At 35.0% G+C, this 17515-nt stretch overlaps 1 protein-coding gene across 2 annotated transcripts in view; it reads left to right on the top strand.

Moving 5' to 3' along the window:
- CRPPA (CDP-L-ribitol pyrophosphorylase A) overlaps positions 1 to 17515 on the top strand; it is a 303329-nt gene that overhangs the window by 115292 nt on the left and 170522 nt on the right. For both annotated transcript variants that reach the window (XM_027102579.1, XM_027102578.1), the window contains one exon: positions 14069 to 14166. In XM_027102579.1, the coding sequence (XP_026958380.1) occupies positions 14069 to 14166 (98 nt within the window). The remainder of the gene's footprint in view (positions 1 to 14068; positions 14167 to 17515) is intronic.

Here is a 17515-nt window from a genome sequence, read left to right as displayed (position 1 = left end):
GTGGTGGTCGTTACACAAATCCGTAATGTTACAATCATGGAAATGACCACCGTATACACGAAAAGGTAATTTTACTGAATGCTAATAGAGGTTAAGTGTATCTTTATAAGGCCCTGATGGGCAGCAATTCTATGATGCCATCCCTATTTCAGAGAAGTTATACAGAGGAAAAATGGAAGTTTCAATCAATGAAATATTAAGTACTTAAGTACTGAAAGTTTGTCAGTTATTTCATTAAAAGCTACAGAAGAAGATTTCATTTTCACCCCAGAGTGATGTCATTTGCTCTTACATTCTATTATGCCTTAACGTTTGGGAAAGGGGAATGCCAGAGCCTGTGGAGAATTCTCTTTACTCCATGAACCTGTGAGACTGTCGTTTGACGTGTATTACTCCAATAAAAAAAGGTGGGGAAACTCCTGGGTAAGATGCTGAATTGGGGAAGTATCTCATCTTCTTTACTGATTCTGTTAGCATGTGGAGTACTTGAGGGCCTTCGCTTCAGACCAGGTTGCCCGGTTTGAATCCTGGCTCCTGAGTTTACTAGCTGTATAATCCCAGGTGAGTCATTTGTATCGTCATCTCTAATGAGGCCATTATGACTTTGCTGGCTAGATTTTGGTTAGAATTTAATATATGCTTTTTATAACACAGAATAATAATAATAATTAATTGTCAGTCACTCAGTGAGCAATAATCCAGTGGTTTGGCCGAGTTACTCTGGGCCTCAATTGTTTTCTACTTTAAGGGAGGCTAATATCTTCTATTTATTAGTAACATTGCATTGATTCATTAGAATTTAAAGGACTCCCTAAGATATTTTGAGCTCTTAAAGCATAGAGCCTTATAAATAAAAATACCATTGCTCTTATTTTTTCATGTTATTGGTAGTTTTCCTCTAAGTTAAATTTTTAAAAGTTTACTGATTGCTTTAATAGCATGTTACAGACCTTTTTGTATCCTTATGTGCTATACTGAAGACCTAATTTTGTCCCTTGATCATATATAAAGGTACTTTCCGAATGAATAGAAGTACAGATGAAAAGACTAGTGTACTTTCAGGTAATTTTTTTAATTTCGTAAAACTTTTTATTGTCAAATAACCCACAGATACTGAAATCTAAAACTAATTTGTAGCTTAAAGAATAATGCACATGTTTGCATAACATCACTCAGATCATGAAGAGAACTTTGCCACGCACCTCAGAAGCCCTTTCCTGTATTTTGTAGTGGCTAACCAGATTTTATAGCAATCTCCTCCTCATATTTCTTTTGAACTTTATCACTCAAATGTGCATCCCTCAACACTGCAGTTTGGTTGTGATAATTTTTTTAAACGACATTTAAAATCTCAACCTACAGGTTCCTTATCCCTTTATTTTGCTTGCACTTTGTCTTTTGCTGAATTTAGGCCGTGTAATTTGTAGCTTTTCTTCTCTTTTGAATTTTGATGGGTACATATTTATGCATGGTACAGTTCTTTATGTTTTTCTTTCATCTACAAAGTCATAGCTGGATCTAGAAGCTTGGTCAGATTTAGTTTCATCTTTTTTCTCAAGACTAGAGATGGTGTGAATTTTTTGTTAGGAGACACCTAATGTCTGGTTACATAATTTTGTGATGATAGCAGCCATTGATACTCAATGCCTGTATTGTTAAGAGGTTGTGTAGGTAGTTCAGAATCATGATATATATATTTGAATTCTATTAATTAGTTTTCAGGTATTGAGGTATTTTCATAAATAAACTTTACTCATCTACTATTTACTTACCCAGTGGTACAGTTTATATGACAAAAATAAATGCTTGATTATTTTTCTTTATCAGTTTTCAAGCAAAAGAATCATCATTCTCTAAAGTTACCTATTATTTTGTGTGTGTGTTTCATAGAGATGAAATACTTCATAAGTTCATAATGGTACTTCCAATTCAATATTAAGTTGTATCTTACTTCCCGCACATTGAGAATCATGGTTATCAAAGCTACAGGGAATAATAGAATTAGAATATTTTGTAAACGTTCGTTCATTTTATTCAACAGTGCACACCCTAGGTCTCAAAGTATCAATATTAATGCTATAAACCAATGTTATTTCCATAAAAGTTTAAAAAATTTTTCCTACATATACTGTCCCCATTTACTCTCCTCCATTTTTTTGTTTACACTGTATGTTTTCAGGTCGTATAGCTGTTGTACAGTGTCCTGTTTTAACTTAAGCTCTCATTTAGTCGCAGTTCTGCTAGTAACTATTCATCGACAATTTTGTTCACATCTCTCTAGACTTTGGTTATCCGAAGCTTGAGCTCTGGTACATTTCTTAGGAAAGTTTCCTGGGAAACTATTTACTTAATTCACGTTGATAACTGCTTGTGCTTTATACTTGAAAGTTAGTTTTGCAGAATGTAAAATCCGTGGCTCATATATTTTCCCTGGCATAACTTAAATATGTTTCTCTATTTTTCTTACCTAAAGTCCTAAAGATTATCTCATTTTTATTCCATTATCTGTTTCTGTTCTTTTTGTCTATGTGCCCAAAGGAATGATTTTTTTTAAGTGTAGTAATTTTGCTAGAAAATGTCTTGGTATTGATTTTTATTGGTAAATATTTGCAGGTATTGATATGTGATGTACTTGTGTGTGTATGGGTGTTTGTGTATCATTTTTAGTAGTCTCTTTTTCTTCATAGATTTCTATTATGTTTATGTTAGATCATCTTTACCTAACTTTAATGTTTATTACTTTATATTGAATGTTTATTTTAAAAAATTTATTTTTACCTTTTTCTCTTAAAGTATTTTTTGTTAGTTTTATACGTGTGTCACTTCTAGTATAGTCTTCATTTCTTAAATGATCTTTTCTTCTATTTTGAGCTCTTTTCTGAGTTCTGCAACCTAATTTGAGTTTTTAAAATTCCAAATCAAATGGTTGTTTCATTAGCTCACTGGTTTTTAGCTTGTTTTGAAATAGATTACAGTTTTGATTGGTTTGATGGGCACATCTTTCTGGCATGTTCTCATTATTTTTAAAGGTGTTATTCTGCTCCTTATTGTCTTTTTGCTTATAATGATTTTGTGTGGGGTTTGTGTGGGGTTTGGCTTTGATATTTTTCCATTATTCATTTGGATGTGAAGTTAATTTTCTTGAATTTGAAGAGGAAGACAGTTTTGACGATAGCTCAAAGATCTCCCTCTTTTGTTGCTTTCTTGTGGTGTCCACAAATGTGGAAGCACAATTCTAATATTTTTCTGGCTCTGTTCTCCTATCACACTTTCAGGTGGATCTCCTCTTTCTTTTGACTTTGGCTGCATTGGGTCTTCATTGCTGCGCGCAGGCTTTCTCTACTTGCGGCGAGCGGGAGCTACTCTTCATTGTGGTGTGTGGGCTTCTCATTGTGGTGGCTTCTCTTGTTGCAGAGCACGGGCTCTAGGTGCGCGGGCTTCAGTAGTTGTGGCGCAGGGGCTCAGTTGCTCCACGGCATGTGGGATCTTCCCCGACCAGGGATCGAACCTGTGTTCCCTGCATTGGCAGGCGGATTCTTAACCACTGCACCACCAGGGAAGCCCGTCCTGTGTAATTTTGATTCCACTTCCAAGTTCTCTTTTAGTTGGACCCTGTGCTGAAGGTGGTGTGTGAATTTTCACAGTACGTACACTTTTCCTTCAGACCTAACCAAGTTCTCTTGTATTAACCCCACAAAAAGTTATTTTCGTGGGTAAAACTCCTCCAGTTAGGGCTGCTCTTCTTAAATTTTCAGTGACTATCTGTTGGCAAACTTTAAGGTTCTTCTGTTAACCAATCTGTCAGACACCCTGTTTTACTGATCCCTCTACTTGTTCCCAGATAGAGTCCAGTATTTCAGGTCTTGCATCATTGTTGTTGGCTTGTTTTCATTTGGCTGCATCATGAGGGTTATGATGAAACCTTTGTATCTAAGTTTATTGAAAATGTTGTCCATGAGTTTTTGATTTTGCTATTCAATTTTGTTTTTATATGGGGTTTCTTAGAAATTAAAAACCGTTCCTTTGCTGTCAATGCCACTTTTCAAGAATTCCTTTTTTTTTCTCTTTTAAATAAATAATTTTTAGTGTTGATATTGAGCAGAATACTGCAAATGAATTGAGATGTTTCTTTCAAAATAATTCTCTTAATCATGTGTCACCTTCATGTGCATAATTAAATATTTTCTACTTCTTTCTATATGGAAACTAGTAAATGTATGTATATCTGTATATTCTCAAATGGAAGAGAAAATAATGTGCGTGTACCTAGTAAAGTGAATATGATTCTTAAATGTTAAGTCTACAAAACTTGGAGTTACGTTGTATTGAAGGCAGTTTTTTAAGGCTGACCTTATTTTTTACTTTTTCTTCTAGAAAATAGAGATTTAAGGTAAGTATTTTAGCCTGGCTATTTCAAAGTTAGGAAGGTTTTTATATTTAAAGTTATTTGTTTTGAAGCAAAATTGTTGCATTTTAAAATTTCCTTTCTCTGAAGTTAGATTCTCCTGATATAATTTCCTGATCTTTTTCTAGATACCTGGTTACTTCCTTATATTCACAAATTTGTTTTGTATCCTTTCCTAGAAAATGAGATACGAGATATAGTCTTTTATTCAACAATGCTAATTTTTATTCAACAAATTTTAGATAAGAGAATTTGTATATTAGTTCATAACAGAGTACAAAAACTGGGTGGCCTAAACAACAGAAATTTATTTTCTCACAATTCTGGAGGCTGGAAGTCTAAGATCATGATTTTGTCAGGGTTGGATTTTTCTGACGCTTTTCTGCTTGACTTGTGGATGGCCGTCTTCTACCTGTGTCTTCACAGAGTCTTCCCTCTGTGCATGTCTGTGTGTACATTTCTTCTTTTCATAAAGACATCAGTCATGTTGGATTAGAGCTCACCCTAATGTCTTCATTGTAAGTTGATTAGCTCTTAAAGTGTCTATCTCCAAATACAGCCACATTCTCAGAGACTGGGGTTTAGAGCTCCAACATACACATTTTGAGGGGGACACAATTCACACCCTAACAGTGTTTTAGTTATGCTCGTAGCCCAGAGATGGAAACTAATCAATGTTCGATACCTTCTTGGAGCCCTATGCTAAAACCTGGGGGTAATGTTGGGAAATTATAAGTTACAGAGTTAGGAGTTTGTGATTTTGTGGGAGAGAAAGACAAATAGATAATATAATCCAATGTAAAAACTATAATGAAAGTAAAATAAAAATGTAGAACAGGATGAGAGGGAAAAATATCGTTTAGGATGCTAACTTCACATGGACTCGAATTAGAAAGCTTAAAGTTCACAATTCATGGCAGTATGACCTTGGGCAATTTACTGGCTTTATAGCCTCGCTTAACTCATCTGTAAAATGGGGAGAATAATTTCTCTCCTTGGTTGTTGTGATGATTAAATGAAATGATGTATAAAAGTATCTACCGCAGTAAAAAGCCAAAGCAATATTAGCAATAATTATAGAATGTCATGAGTACTAAATAATCAGAATGAATGCACTGACAACCAGAATGATTGCTGGCTGTAAGGAACTGATGTGGCTCTGTTGGTGTGTACTGTCTGACCATCTCCTTTGCCAGTAGACTTACTAGGGTCACAGTACGTGTGGATTTCTTTCCACTTCTGAAACTACACTGAGGGGCCTTTTCCCATGAACGTTCAAATTCAGCAATGCAGTGATTACCTGGATATAAGGAGAATCCTAGTTGTGTGGTTATATGTGTTTGAGAGAGATATCATTATGTATCAGAATTGGGGGTTTGGAGATGGGGGGTACTGTAGTTTCACAAAATTCTTCCTGCTGGTTCTGTTCCTCCCTCCTTTTTTCTTCTCCTCTCACCAAAATACATCAAAGCATTTGCCTAGTGTTACTAATGCAGATGGTGCTTGATGTAGTCCTTACTGGAGAATTAGACAAGGAAATGTGATGGCACTGCAGGCGGGGGGATCATGAACATTATTGCAAAGATCATGATGTGTCCAGGGAATTGTAGGTGGTATTATTTGGTGGCTCAAGAATGAGGTGTAAAGCCCAACGTGTTGTGGGTGATTATATGTTGCCCTGTATAAAATATATGGAGGTGGGAATCCTCTGGTCAGGACTTTAGAATTATGAGTTATCTGTTGAAGAATGCTTAAAATTTTTTTGCCAGTGAATTAGTTAGAGTTCTCCAGAGAAACACAACAAATGAGATATATACATACACAATAAGGAATTGGCATACATGATTACAGATTATTAAGACTGACAAGTCCAAACTCTACAAAGCCAATGTCCCAGTTCAAGTCCAAAGGCCAGCAGACTACTGTAGAATCAGGAAGAGCCATGTTTCAGTTTGAAGGCTGTTATACAGGAGAATCATCTCTTAGTTGGGGGGAGGCTCAATGTTTTCTTTTATTCAGGTCTTAAAATGATTGGATGAGGCCCACCCACATAAGAGAGAGCAATCTGCTTTACTTAGTTTACAGATATAAATGTTAAACTCATCTAAAAACACCATGACAAATACCCAAATTATGTTTGGGCAAATATCTGGGCACCCTGTGTCCCAGGCAAGTTGACATACAAAGTTAATCATTATAGCCAGTAAAGTAAAATCAAGTTGCACATTATTTATTTTTGGCATTATTATTAATTGTTGGCAATCATACATATTCTTTGACCATTTAGAAGTTGTCATGCATGGGGATGAGGTATTAACTGAAAATTCTGAGCTTATTAATTATTGCTTACAGCTTTTAATTCTGACTTGTCGATTTCCAAGTTATGTTCCAGTTTGAATTTTATGTTGTCACTATGAGAGCTGTGCAACACTAGATGTGATATATAAATGAAGTTATTCAGTGTAAATCAGAGTACTTGTTAAAAATGATTTTGAGGGGAGGGATGTACCCTAGTGCTTTAGATATCAAAATATTTCACCATGTGACACAGGTGGCTTTTAGAAAGATTTTTTAAAAGCTGTTTAAAAGAGAGGGTAGTATGAAAACTAAAACTCAGAGAATAATATTAGTCATCAAGTTGACTGGTCAGGTATGATTTAAAGTTAATTTCAACGTTTTTCCAATTTATCCTTAGGTCTTTTTTGGGGCGAGAACAAAGAGTAGATTCTTGTGTTAGAGTTTTTATGATTCCAGGAAGTGAAATGACTTTATGGTTTTTCCCCAGTGCTGTTGTTTTTATTTTAAACTCTAAATGTTTCTAAGAAGTGCTTTATTAATAGTTAGAACAGCAGATCAAGAATTCTAAAGACTTCTTTTTTCTTTTGATTTCATCATTAACCTCAAGGAAGTTGATAAGTACTTTTTTGCATTGAGAAATAATAAGGATTAATCATATTAATGATTGGAAAGTGTTTTGTGGTTCATGAAAAAAGTGAATTTTAAATAATGTGCCTTTTTTTCCCGTCTTCGTGAGTTGGGGGATACGAGAATAACTGTGGAAGAGAGGAGGTTCAATTTATTTGAGCCCTGTTCCTACAGCTTACATTCTTTCCCATTTTGGCCCTCCATCTGCATGGTACAAGTACAGTTATGGCAGATGCCTGTTTTTGATGAAGATCTTAAGTACATCAACATTTTCAGTTAAGCCTGTCAGTGCATGTTTGTGGATTCATTAATAGAAATCATGTAAGATGTTTCAGCCTGGGTCTAATGGACAAACTAAGATATGAACGATTAGAGCTAGAAGGTATCCATTTTAGCTTCAGAGGATTTAAGTGATGAAAACGGGACTATTGATTACTCAAGATGTGTATTCCATTACTATATAAAACTACTGCATATTTGGTGAAACTTTGAAACTTGAAAAGCAGGGGGACAAAGTTGATAGGGATTGTTTATCAAACTCTGAAATGTTAAGACCACAAAGGCACCATTTGGAATTAGAGATGGGTTGTATTTTGGTAAGATAAAAGGAATCTTAACTTATATTCATAATGAATGTATATGACCATGATAGCATTTATTCTGTGAATATTTATTGAGAATATACTTGTACAAAGCATTCTGGATAACTTTACACATATTAATTCATACAATCTCATTAATTCTCATGTAGTATCTTTTATTATTCCCATGTCTCCTGTTTTTCTTTTAGATACTTATAAACTCCTTATAGAAAATTTGGCTTTACATAGTAATTGTTAGTCTCTCATCTCGTTTCATACATGTAAAATGCTGTCAAAGTATGAATATACTATTTTCAGATACAGAATTTGTATAAGATTTTGAAAAATTGCATTTACCTCAATAATTTAACAAATATTGGACACCCAAGAAGTGCCTCATACTTATAATTGAAATATAAGCATTGCATTTTTTCTTATAATATTGCCTTTAAAATATTGGGCACGAAATGTCTAAATTGTAAACTCCAGTGAGCCATGCAGATCAGAGAAGGAGTTGGGTGGGTTTGGGTTTCTTTAAAAATTTCACACTGAAATATCAAAGGGAAATGAGTAACCCAACACATTTTTTTTTCTCACTAAATTCGTCATCCTTCAGTTGCCACAATATGGAGATGAGAGAAAACTACAAACTTATCCCCAAATTATTATACTCAAAAAGACTTACACCATTTTGATGGGATTAATCAGCTATCGTAGGTAATTTTTATGTTTTTTTAAAGATAGAGAAACCTTTTATAAACCTCACATTATAGAAAATCAGTGCAGTGAGTAAGCAGAGGTTTTCAACCTGGCTGAACATTAGAATCACTTTTGGAGCTTCAGAAAGTACAGGCGAGAATTTTGTTGGGTGAGTTATAAGCATATGTATTTTAAAAATGTAAAGGCAAACCAAAAAGGTACTGAGAGTTGATTCTTAAGTGCAGCCATGTTTGAGAACCAGTTGAACCTAGTTTAGACTTTAAATGACCTTAGCCGGATAGAAAATTTATCATTGTTGGTGCTAAATGGTATTGATATGGACTGTAGACACTATTAGAAAGTGGCCAGTCTGGCACAGACTTCCATGTGGAATACAAGTAACTGGGAATTATAAGAAGTCAGCAGACAATACAGAAACCAACAAGATAAAAGATTGACTTTGTTCATTATTATGTTACGCTGTCTTGAATCTAGGTCCTTATTTATATTTTGCTCAGTTGATCTTTAATGAACAGAATTAATTTTTTAATAAATTTATCCAACTTTATTGAGATATAATTGATGTAAAACATTTTAAGTTGTACAATATGATGGTTTGTTACATGTACATATTGTGAAATGATTATCACAAATAAGGTTAGGTAACAGATCCATCACCTCACGTAATTAAAAATTTAGAGAGATGAATTTTAAAGTCCTCTACTATTTATATGTGTGTATGTATATAAATCTATTTTTAATTGTATCTTATTTGTTTCTTGGGGGGTTAGAATATTTTTTTATTTTAATATACTTTCAAACTTCAAAGATGGCAGGAATAGTACATATAACTTCCATCTGTCTTTTACCCAGATCACCAGTTCACGGATTTTTTACATTTTGCCCCATTTGCTCTATCATTTGTTTATATGTGAGCTCATTATCATTTCTTCTTGTGTATGTTCATGCTGTCTTTTGCTCTTTCTCTCTCTCTCTAGCTTTCTCCTTCTCTATCTCACAGAACTGTGAGATACTTAGTGGGTGCTTTAATCTGTTAAATTTATGGCAACTTCTTGCACAATAGCAGACTAATAAGGACAATAAAATTAATAATCCATGAGTCAAATGAGAAATCACAGTGGAAACTAGAAGTGTACCAGGTTAGAAAAAAATGAATGAAATCTTTTAAATTGAAAATGAAATAATTTAAACTGAAAAATATCACAATGTTTGATGTATAAATAAAACTGTTATTAGAGGAAAATTTAGAGCCTTAAATGTTGATCCTTGAACAACATGGGGTTTGGAACCTGACCTTCCTCACAGTATAAAATTTGTGGATAGCTTTACAGTTGGCTTTCTGTGTCCACAGTTTTGGATCTGTAGATTTAACCAATCACACTCATGTAGTACTGTACTATGTACGTATTGAGAAAAACAGGTGTAAGTGGACTCTCGCAGTTCGAACCTGTATTGTTCAAGGGTTGACTGTATTAAAATAAAGGAAAAGCACAAAAGCCCACTATTTTTTTTCTTTTGTAAGAAATTAGAACTGTGAACTAAATCTATAGATAGTAGAATGAAGAAGATATTGAAGAAAATACTAAACATTCATAAGTTAGAAGACAAGCATAAGAGAGAATCAACACAACTTTTATTTGAAAATGTTAATAAAATTGATAAAACCTTGTCAAAAGTGATCATGAAAAATATTGAAGGCTCAAATAATTATTATCAGAAATGAAAAAAGAGCATCAGTGATGATCCTATAGACATTGCAATGAGATCTGAGCAACTTTGTTCGTCAGCTTGGGCTGCCATAATGAAATACCATAGACTGGATGGCTTAAACAACAGGAATTTATTTCTGACAGTTCTGGAAGTTGGGAATTCCAAGATAAAGGTGCTAGCTGATTCATTTTCCAGATAAGGGCTCACCTCTGGGCTTGCAGACAGCTACCTGCTTGCTGAATCCTCACATGGATGTGAGAGGAAGGTTCTGGTGTTTTTTCCTCTTTTTATAAAGGCACTAATCCCATCATGTGGACTTCACCCTATGAGATGATCTTCACTTCATGATCTCATCTAAACCTAATTACCTCCCAAGGACCCTACTTCCTAATACCATCACATTGGGGGGTTAAAACCTTCAACACGAATTTTGGGGGAACAGAAACATTCAGTCCATAGCTTTATGCTAACAGACTTAAATTTAGGTTAAATAAACACATTCATAGGCAAATACAACTAGGAAAATTTGTTCATCCATTTAAGATATTGAATCTAATTAAAAACGCTACCAGGCTTTTACCAGTGAATTTTACAAAAACATTGAAAAGAAGAAATAACACCAGTCATACACATTTCTTCAGAAAATAGAAAAAGAGAGAACTTTCCAACCCATTACATGAAGGCAGTGTAAATGTTTAATAAACCTCTCACAAGGACCTTATAAGAGTAAAATTACAGGCTAATTTTTATCATAAACATAGAAGCAAAATTCTAAAGGTTGCATTATCAGATTAAAAAATTATGATTTGGAAAAAAGGAAATAAAATTTTGTTCACAATTGACATGTTTGTATATATAAAAAATTTGAAATAACTTGTAAACCCTTAGAATTTATAAGTGAATTTAGCAGTTACTAAATGCAAAGACTGTATAGAAATCTTAATATATTTTTATACGTCAACAAGTAGAAAATGCAACTAAAGATATTATTTACAATAGCATCAATAATGTTTTTTAGAAATTTAACAAAAGTTGCAAAAAGACTCTACACTGGAGACTGTAAAACACTGAGAAAAATTAAGGAAGAGCTCAATAAATAGAGGAATATATTATGTTTATAATTGAAAGGCTTCTGATTTTAAAGATGTCATTTTTGTCTAAAAAGCAGGTGAGGGACTTGCCCGGCTGTCCAGTGGTTAGGACTCCGCGCTTCCACTGCAGGGGGCCCCAGTTCCATCCCTTAATAGGGGAACTAAGATCCCTCAAGCTGCACACATGACCAAAATACTTAAAAGTAAATAAATAGCAGGTGATTTTGTGCAAATTTATTGTAAAATTTATATGGTAATGCAAAGATTCCCGAACAAAAAGCTATTTAGAACAGCTGACATGTGGCAAAGAATTAATGCCAAATTGATTTTGAGTTACTTCATTTTATTTATACAGTTGATCTTTGGACAACATGGGTGTTAGAGGCACTGACCCTCACAAAATTGAAAATCCACATATAATTTATGGTCAGCCCTCCCTATCTGTGGCTTTAACCAACTGAGGATCATATAGCACTGTACTATTTCCTATTGAAAAAAATCTGTGTATAAGTGGACACTTTGCAATTCAAACCCATGTTCAAGGGCTAACTGTATCTCAGTTTTGGAGGGGGATAATGTCCGTTTTAATTTGTTGTTGATTTACATTTGATAGAGCTTGGAATTCTATAAAGGATATATGATGAAACAAGGAAGGGAAATCTGCATATGTTGTGTTTTGTTTTAAAAAGTATTGTTAATGCATTATTTTATGAATTAGAATTGTTGTGGTACTATTATATTATATATGTAGTAAATTACTTTGTACTTACACAGTAAATTTTTTTATTATAATGTTTTTGATGTATGCGAAAGAAGCATTTGGAAATGTAACTGGATTTTTGCTAGGACATTACAAAGTCCAAATTTCTCCAAATATTTAAGAGAATACAATACATACATTTGAATTAACTTGGTTTTCAAAAGCTACTGCTCGTACTATAGTTACATCTAAAGCTTTCAGGACACTCTAGGTATTCAGGAAAGCATGGGACCTTCATGTTCTGGCTTCACTGAGTATACCACTTCATAGCTCCCTGCTAAATCATCCAATGATTTTTTGAGTACTTATCTTGTCTCTTGTCACAATAAGTTTATGCTTGTACCCTTTCTACCCCAATACATTAAATTTTTAAAAAATCTTGTTTCTCTTAATCACTTTCAAAGCCTCTTGGCTCTACTAAGCAAAGTTTACCTTTCAAGAGTGAGCTCCTTGCTCATTTTAGCATAAAGATTCATTGAATCTTGTCAACCAATTTCCCTTTCTAATCACAGTGATGTTCCATAGCACTTAATATCTGTACCCTCCATTTGTGTTCTTAATTATATTTAATTTTATTAGGCTTGTGTAACTTAAAATTATGGACATTTTCAAGTTGGTAGGAACCTGAATCTGTGACATAGATTCACAATAATATTGTTTGCAGGGTCATCATGAGACATAGTGTGAATATCGGGTGTGGCTCTTGGAACATATAGTATTATTGTTAAGTGGGAGGTAGGTAATAACAGGAATACCATTAACTGGTGACATTATTATTTTAAATGTTTTGGACTTCCCTGGTGGTCCAGTGGTTAAGACTCCACGCCTCCACACTTCCAATGCAGGGACATGGGTTTGATCCATGGTTGGGAAACTAAGATCCCACATGCCGTGCGGCGAGGCCAAACAAACCAAACCAAAACAAAACAAAAATCTCTTAGAATTAATAAAACAGCTGTGACTTATTGAAAAAGAAAATAAAGTTTGGTTCTCCCCAGCTTTTTTTTGAAGAATCATTAACTATTGCTAGAATAGTGTTTCTAGAGAGCCTGTTATGTGGAGTTGCCAGTGTAAGAAGCAGCTAGGTCCTAAGTTAAACTCACGTTTGGTTTGGGACTCCTATTTAAAACTAGACTTTAAAAAAAAAATCCATGACATAATACCATGAAATGTGTTCTTAACTGGCAGCAGTATAGCCATTTCTTAGTATTTTAGATCTGTTTACTGTAAAGGAGGACTGCACGTATTTGGGGAGAGTGCATCCAGGGTTTACAAAGGTGAATATCACTATGTCATACAGCTTATGATTTTAAATTATATCATCTCAAGCCTTCCAAATTCGAAGAAAACCTATTTTTGACTATTTTCACTTGTGGTAATAGTTAAACAGGCAGGAATTTAATTGAATTGACTGGAATGGCAAGGAAAATGCTGTGCGTAGCCAGGGCACCAGGTGGCACAGTGAGCTGTACTCAGGAGACATCTTATGGCCTAACCAGAGGATCTGCCTGGGAGATGGGATTCAATCAGATTCTGGGAGATTCCTTGTAAATGTGGAAGGAGTGAATTCTTGAGCCAAGTAGCTGTCACCTGCAGTTACTCTCTTCAAATATATCCAAAGATCCTTATTTCTGTTGCTTACATGATGTCCTGTTTACCCACCCACAAAATGTTAAAGACATAGATTTACTGACTTGGATGGTCAGTTGAGTCCAGGACATCTCTGTGCAGTCCAAGTCACTCCACTTGGCCTAAAGCCCACACCTCCCTATTCTTGTTCAATAGTTATGAACAGCGGGTTAGTATAGGTTTCAGCATACTAGGGCTTTGTTCCATATTCTGTTTGAAACAATATTATTTTTCTTTTTTATCTCAGAAAGAATTTCACAACAAATTTGTGTAGTTATGGACACAAAAGAAGATGAAGAACATGTAGGTCATCGTCTTGAAGAAATGCTAAAAAATGAATTAAATGTAAGTATTCAAAGATCCAGTTTGATAAAATACATTTGATTGCTACAGATTTTTATCATACAAAGATGCTTTCCTTGAGAAGACATAAAAGTACTTTCAAGCTAATTTTCGTATTTTGCTGTAATGAAATCCTGTGTTTTGCCATCACTTTTGACTTGAAATACAATTAGTTCCCCTTCTCCACTCCTCTTCTGGATTTCCTCCCTACCTTCATTCTCCGAGTTCTATTTCTCCTTTAAAATTCAGCGTCAGTGTGACTTCTTTAGAAAGCCCCCCACCCCCACCCCGCCCCGGTGCACATGAGCCCCTGCGTGAGGTTGACACTTGTCTTGAGAATCACAGTGGCCAGCACATGCTAGATGCTTACTAAAGTTTGTTGAATACATGAAGAAAAGAAAGAGATTAAGGAGAGAGAGAAAAAAAGAAACAGATATGCAAAAGATAGCATAATTATGACATTGAAGAAGTGAATGGATGTTTCTTGCCCCCCCCCCCTTTTGGAACTGATCAAGGTCCAGGTTAACCTCATATTTAATATTAGGGTGAAGGAAATGCAAGAAGTAGCCGTGAATGTGAAGCGGTGTATAGGAATTATTTACTACTTTTACCCCTGAGGACATCCATTATTTTTGTGACAGTTTTGTGCTTCGAAATGTTTTGCTTGCCAAGGTGATTTTATTGTTTTCATCAGTTTCCTTGTTTTCGTTAAAATGTGTAACTGCCTGGGTTTATGATCAACATGTCATGGCTTTTTAACAACATACGTAATTCTAGTTGAAAGCAAAAGGAAAAAGTTTATTTTAGTAAGCTAGTTCTATCATGATAGCACAGTCAGTAAAGAGAACAGGCTCTGGTATCAGATTGCCAGTACTCAGATGTCTGTTTTATTGCCTCATTTCCTTATCTTAAATTGAAAATGTTAATAACATCTGCACTGTAAAGTTGTTGGGACAACTGAACTTTAAAAATGTATTTTAATGTGCTTAGAAAAGCATCTGCCATACCGTAAGTTTTCAACGAATATGAACCATAAGAGACTTAACAATGGCGTCTATTAACATCTCAACTCGTCAGTTGAGATGAAGGTGTGATAGTATTAAGTAGTAGATACTACGAGCTCCCAAATTTCAGTCCTGTATTAAATACATGAACTGTTAAATACATAGATTCCTGGAATGTGTAAATATTTAGTGAATCATCTGGGATAAGTTCTGGAATTTCAGTTTTTAACAAGCTCCCCGTGGTCGTTTTGATGGCAGTCAGTGCTAAATCCTACCAGTAGCATTTGGAGCAACAATCTAAAACTGGAAAGAAATGGCAGCCGCCTCAGCTGTCTCTTGGGTGTAAAGGTTATACTTCAATCTTCTTTTCCAAGTTGCCTTTATTCGTAGACTTTCTGAGTATTCCTCCTCTGTTGCTGGAAGTTTTAGCACATTGTTCTTTGCTTTCTATCTCAAATTCACCTGTTAAGAATCTGTTCCTAAGTTCTGTGCCCTAATTTCTCTGCTGCACCCTGCAGGATATTTAAGTGTACATAACTTCCCATTGTCTGACCTCGTGAGGCAACGTTTTGCCTGAAAAATAGTCTTCTACTCTTGGATAATTTCATTCATGCTTTATCCATTCAGTGCAGAAGCCAATAAGATGGAATCCTGAAAGAGTGTTACTGGGACTTGGGCTATCAACCCTAGGTTTAGAGAGCTGGGTTCTACACTCTTGTTGAGCATCCAGCTGATGCATCCTGTGTCACTCATGCCTTGGTCTTCCCAGTGTTAGATTCTACAAAGAGTCCTTTTTGTTACAATTATTATGATAGTCTCTTTTTGTTGCTACTTTTCCTGTATATGTTTGGTAATTATTGATCTAAAACAAATAGACTGCCAGATATTTCTTCAGCAAAGATAGGTTTCTTCAGGATAAACAGACAATTGAAATTTGGGGTCTGCAACCATGACAAGCCACATACAAGTCCCCCCATAGCAAGGGAAGGACACTTTTATAGAAGGAGCAAGGAAGTTGGGAGGGCTAGAGTAAATAGCCTGTGGTTTCTATTTGCTGAGTCCTTGCCAGGAGAGAAGAGGACTGTTTCTTCTTGTTGGGCTCAGCTGTAGTCGCAGGGTGTGAGGGCTCCCCCTTCTGGTCTCGCAACTCTGTTTTAAGAGAGAAATTTGTTTATTCATTGTTTTGTGTGTTTTTTTCTAATTTTTATTAGAGTATAGTTGATTTACAATGTTGTGTTACTTTCTGCTGTACAGCAAAGCGAATCAGTTATACATATACATATATCCACTCTTTTTTAGATTCTTTTCCCATATAGGCCATTACAGAGTACTGAGTAGAGTTCCCTGTGCTATACAATAGGTCCTTATTAGTTATCCATTTTATATATAGTCGTGTGTATATGTCAGTCCGAATCTCCCAATTTATCCCCCCCGCTTTCCTCCTTGGTAACTATAAGTTCGTTTTCTGCATCTGTGACTCTATTTCTGTTTTGTAAATAAGTTCATTTGTACCATTTTTAAAGATTCCACATATAAGCGATATCATATGATATTTGTCTTTCTCTGTCTGATGTACTTCACTCAGTATGACAATCTTGAGGTCCATCCACGTCGCTGCAAATGACATTATTTCATTCTTTTTTATGGCTGAGTAGTATTCCATTATGTATGTGTATACGACATCTTTTTAATCCATTCATCTGTTGATGGACATTTAGGTTGCTTTCGTGTCCTGGCTGTTGTATGTAGTGCTGCAATGATACATTGGGTCCATGTATGTTTTCAAATCATTGTTTAAATAATGGTATGGAATTTAGGGATACACAGAATGGTGTGTAACTGGCGCTGTGTGATTTTTTTTTTTTTCCAGGGCCTTCGCTTCTCAGGTCCTGTCCTTCTCATTTCCAGTGTCCGTTGTTTTCAGTGCACTTCATCTACCTACCTGTTGGGCCCAGTCTGGATATAGCCATTATCTTAACTGTGCTGGAAAATAAATACTAAGGCTATTTCTTAACTTCTGACCACAATATTTTACCTTTCCTTATCTTACACTAAATTACTCTAACTGCACATACTTAAATTTTATAGGAAACTCTAATCCCACTGTCTTCTCTCTTTCAGCTCCCTTTTGTTTCACCCTTTACTTCGATACCATGATCCATCACTTGAGTGGATCATGGATCTTTTACCAGCATCTTTAATGCCCTTGTCCTTCTATTAAACCCAGTTAGTAAAACCTCGTTCATGTTATTAGTCTAACTTTCCACTTCTCTGAGCCTGTATTCAGTCTTAACACTGCTGGAGAAAAGTATACCACAGTGTAGATCACTGTACTTTAAAAATACTGG

The sequence above is a fragment of the Aethalodelphis obliquidens genome, unplaced genomic scaffold (genome assembly GCF_003676395.1).
Source record: "Aethalodelphis obliquidens isolate GAN/ISIS:26980383/991018 unplaced genomic scaffold, ASM367639v1 scaffold5, whole genome shotgun sequence".
Taxonomy (NCBI): Eukaryota; Metazoa; Chordata; class Mammalia; order Artiodactyla; family Delphinidae; genus Aethalodelphis; species Aethalodelphis obliquidens.
This window is presented reverse-complemented; position numbering and strand designations above follow the sequence as displayed.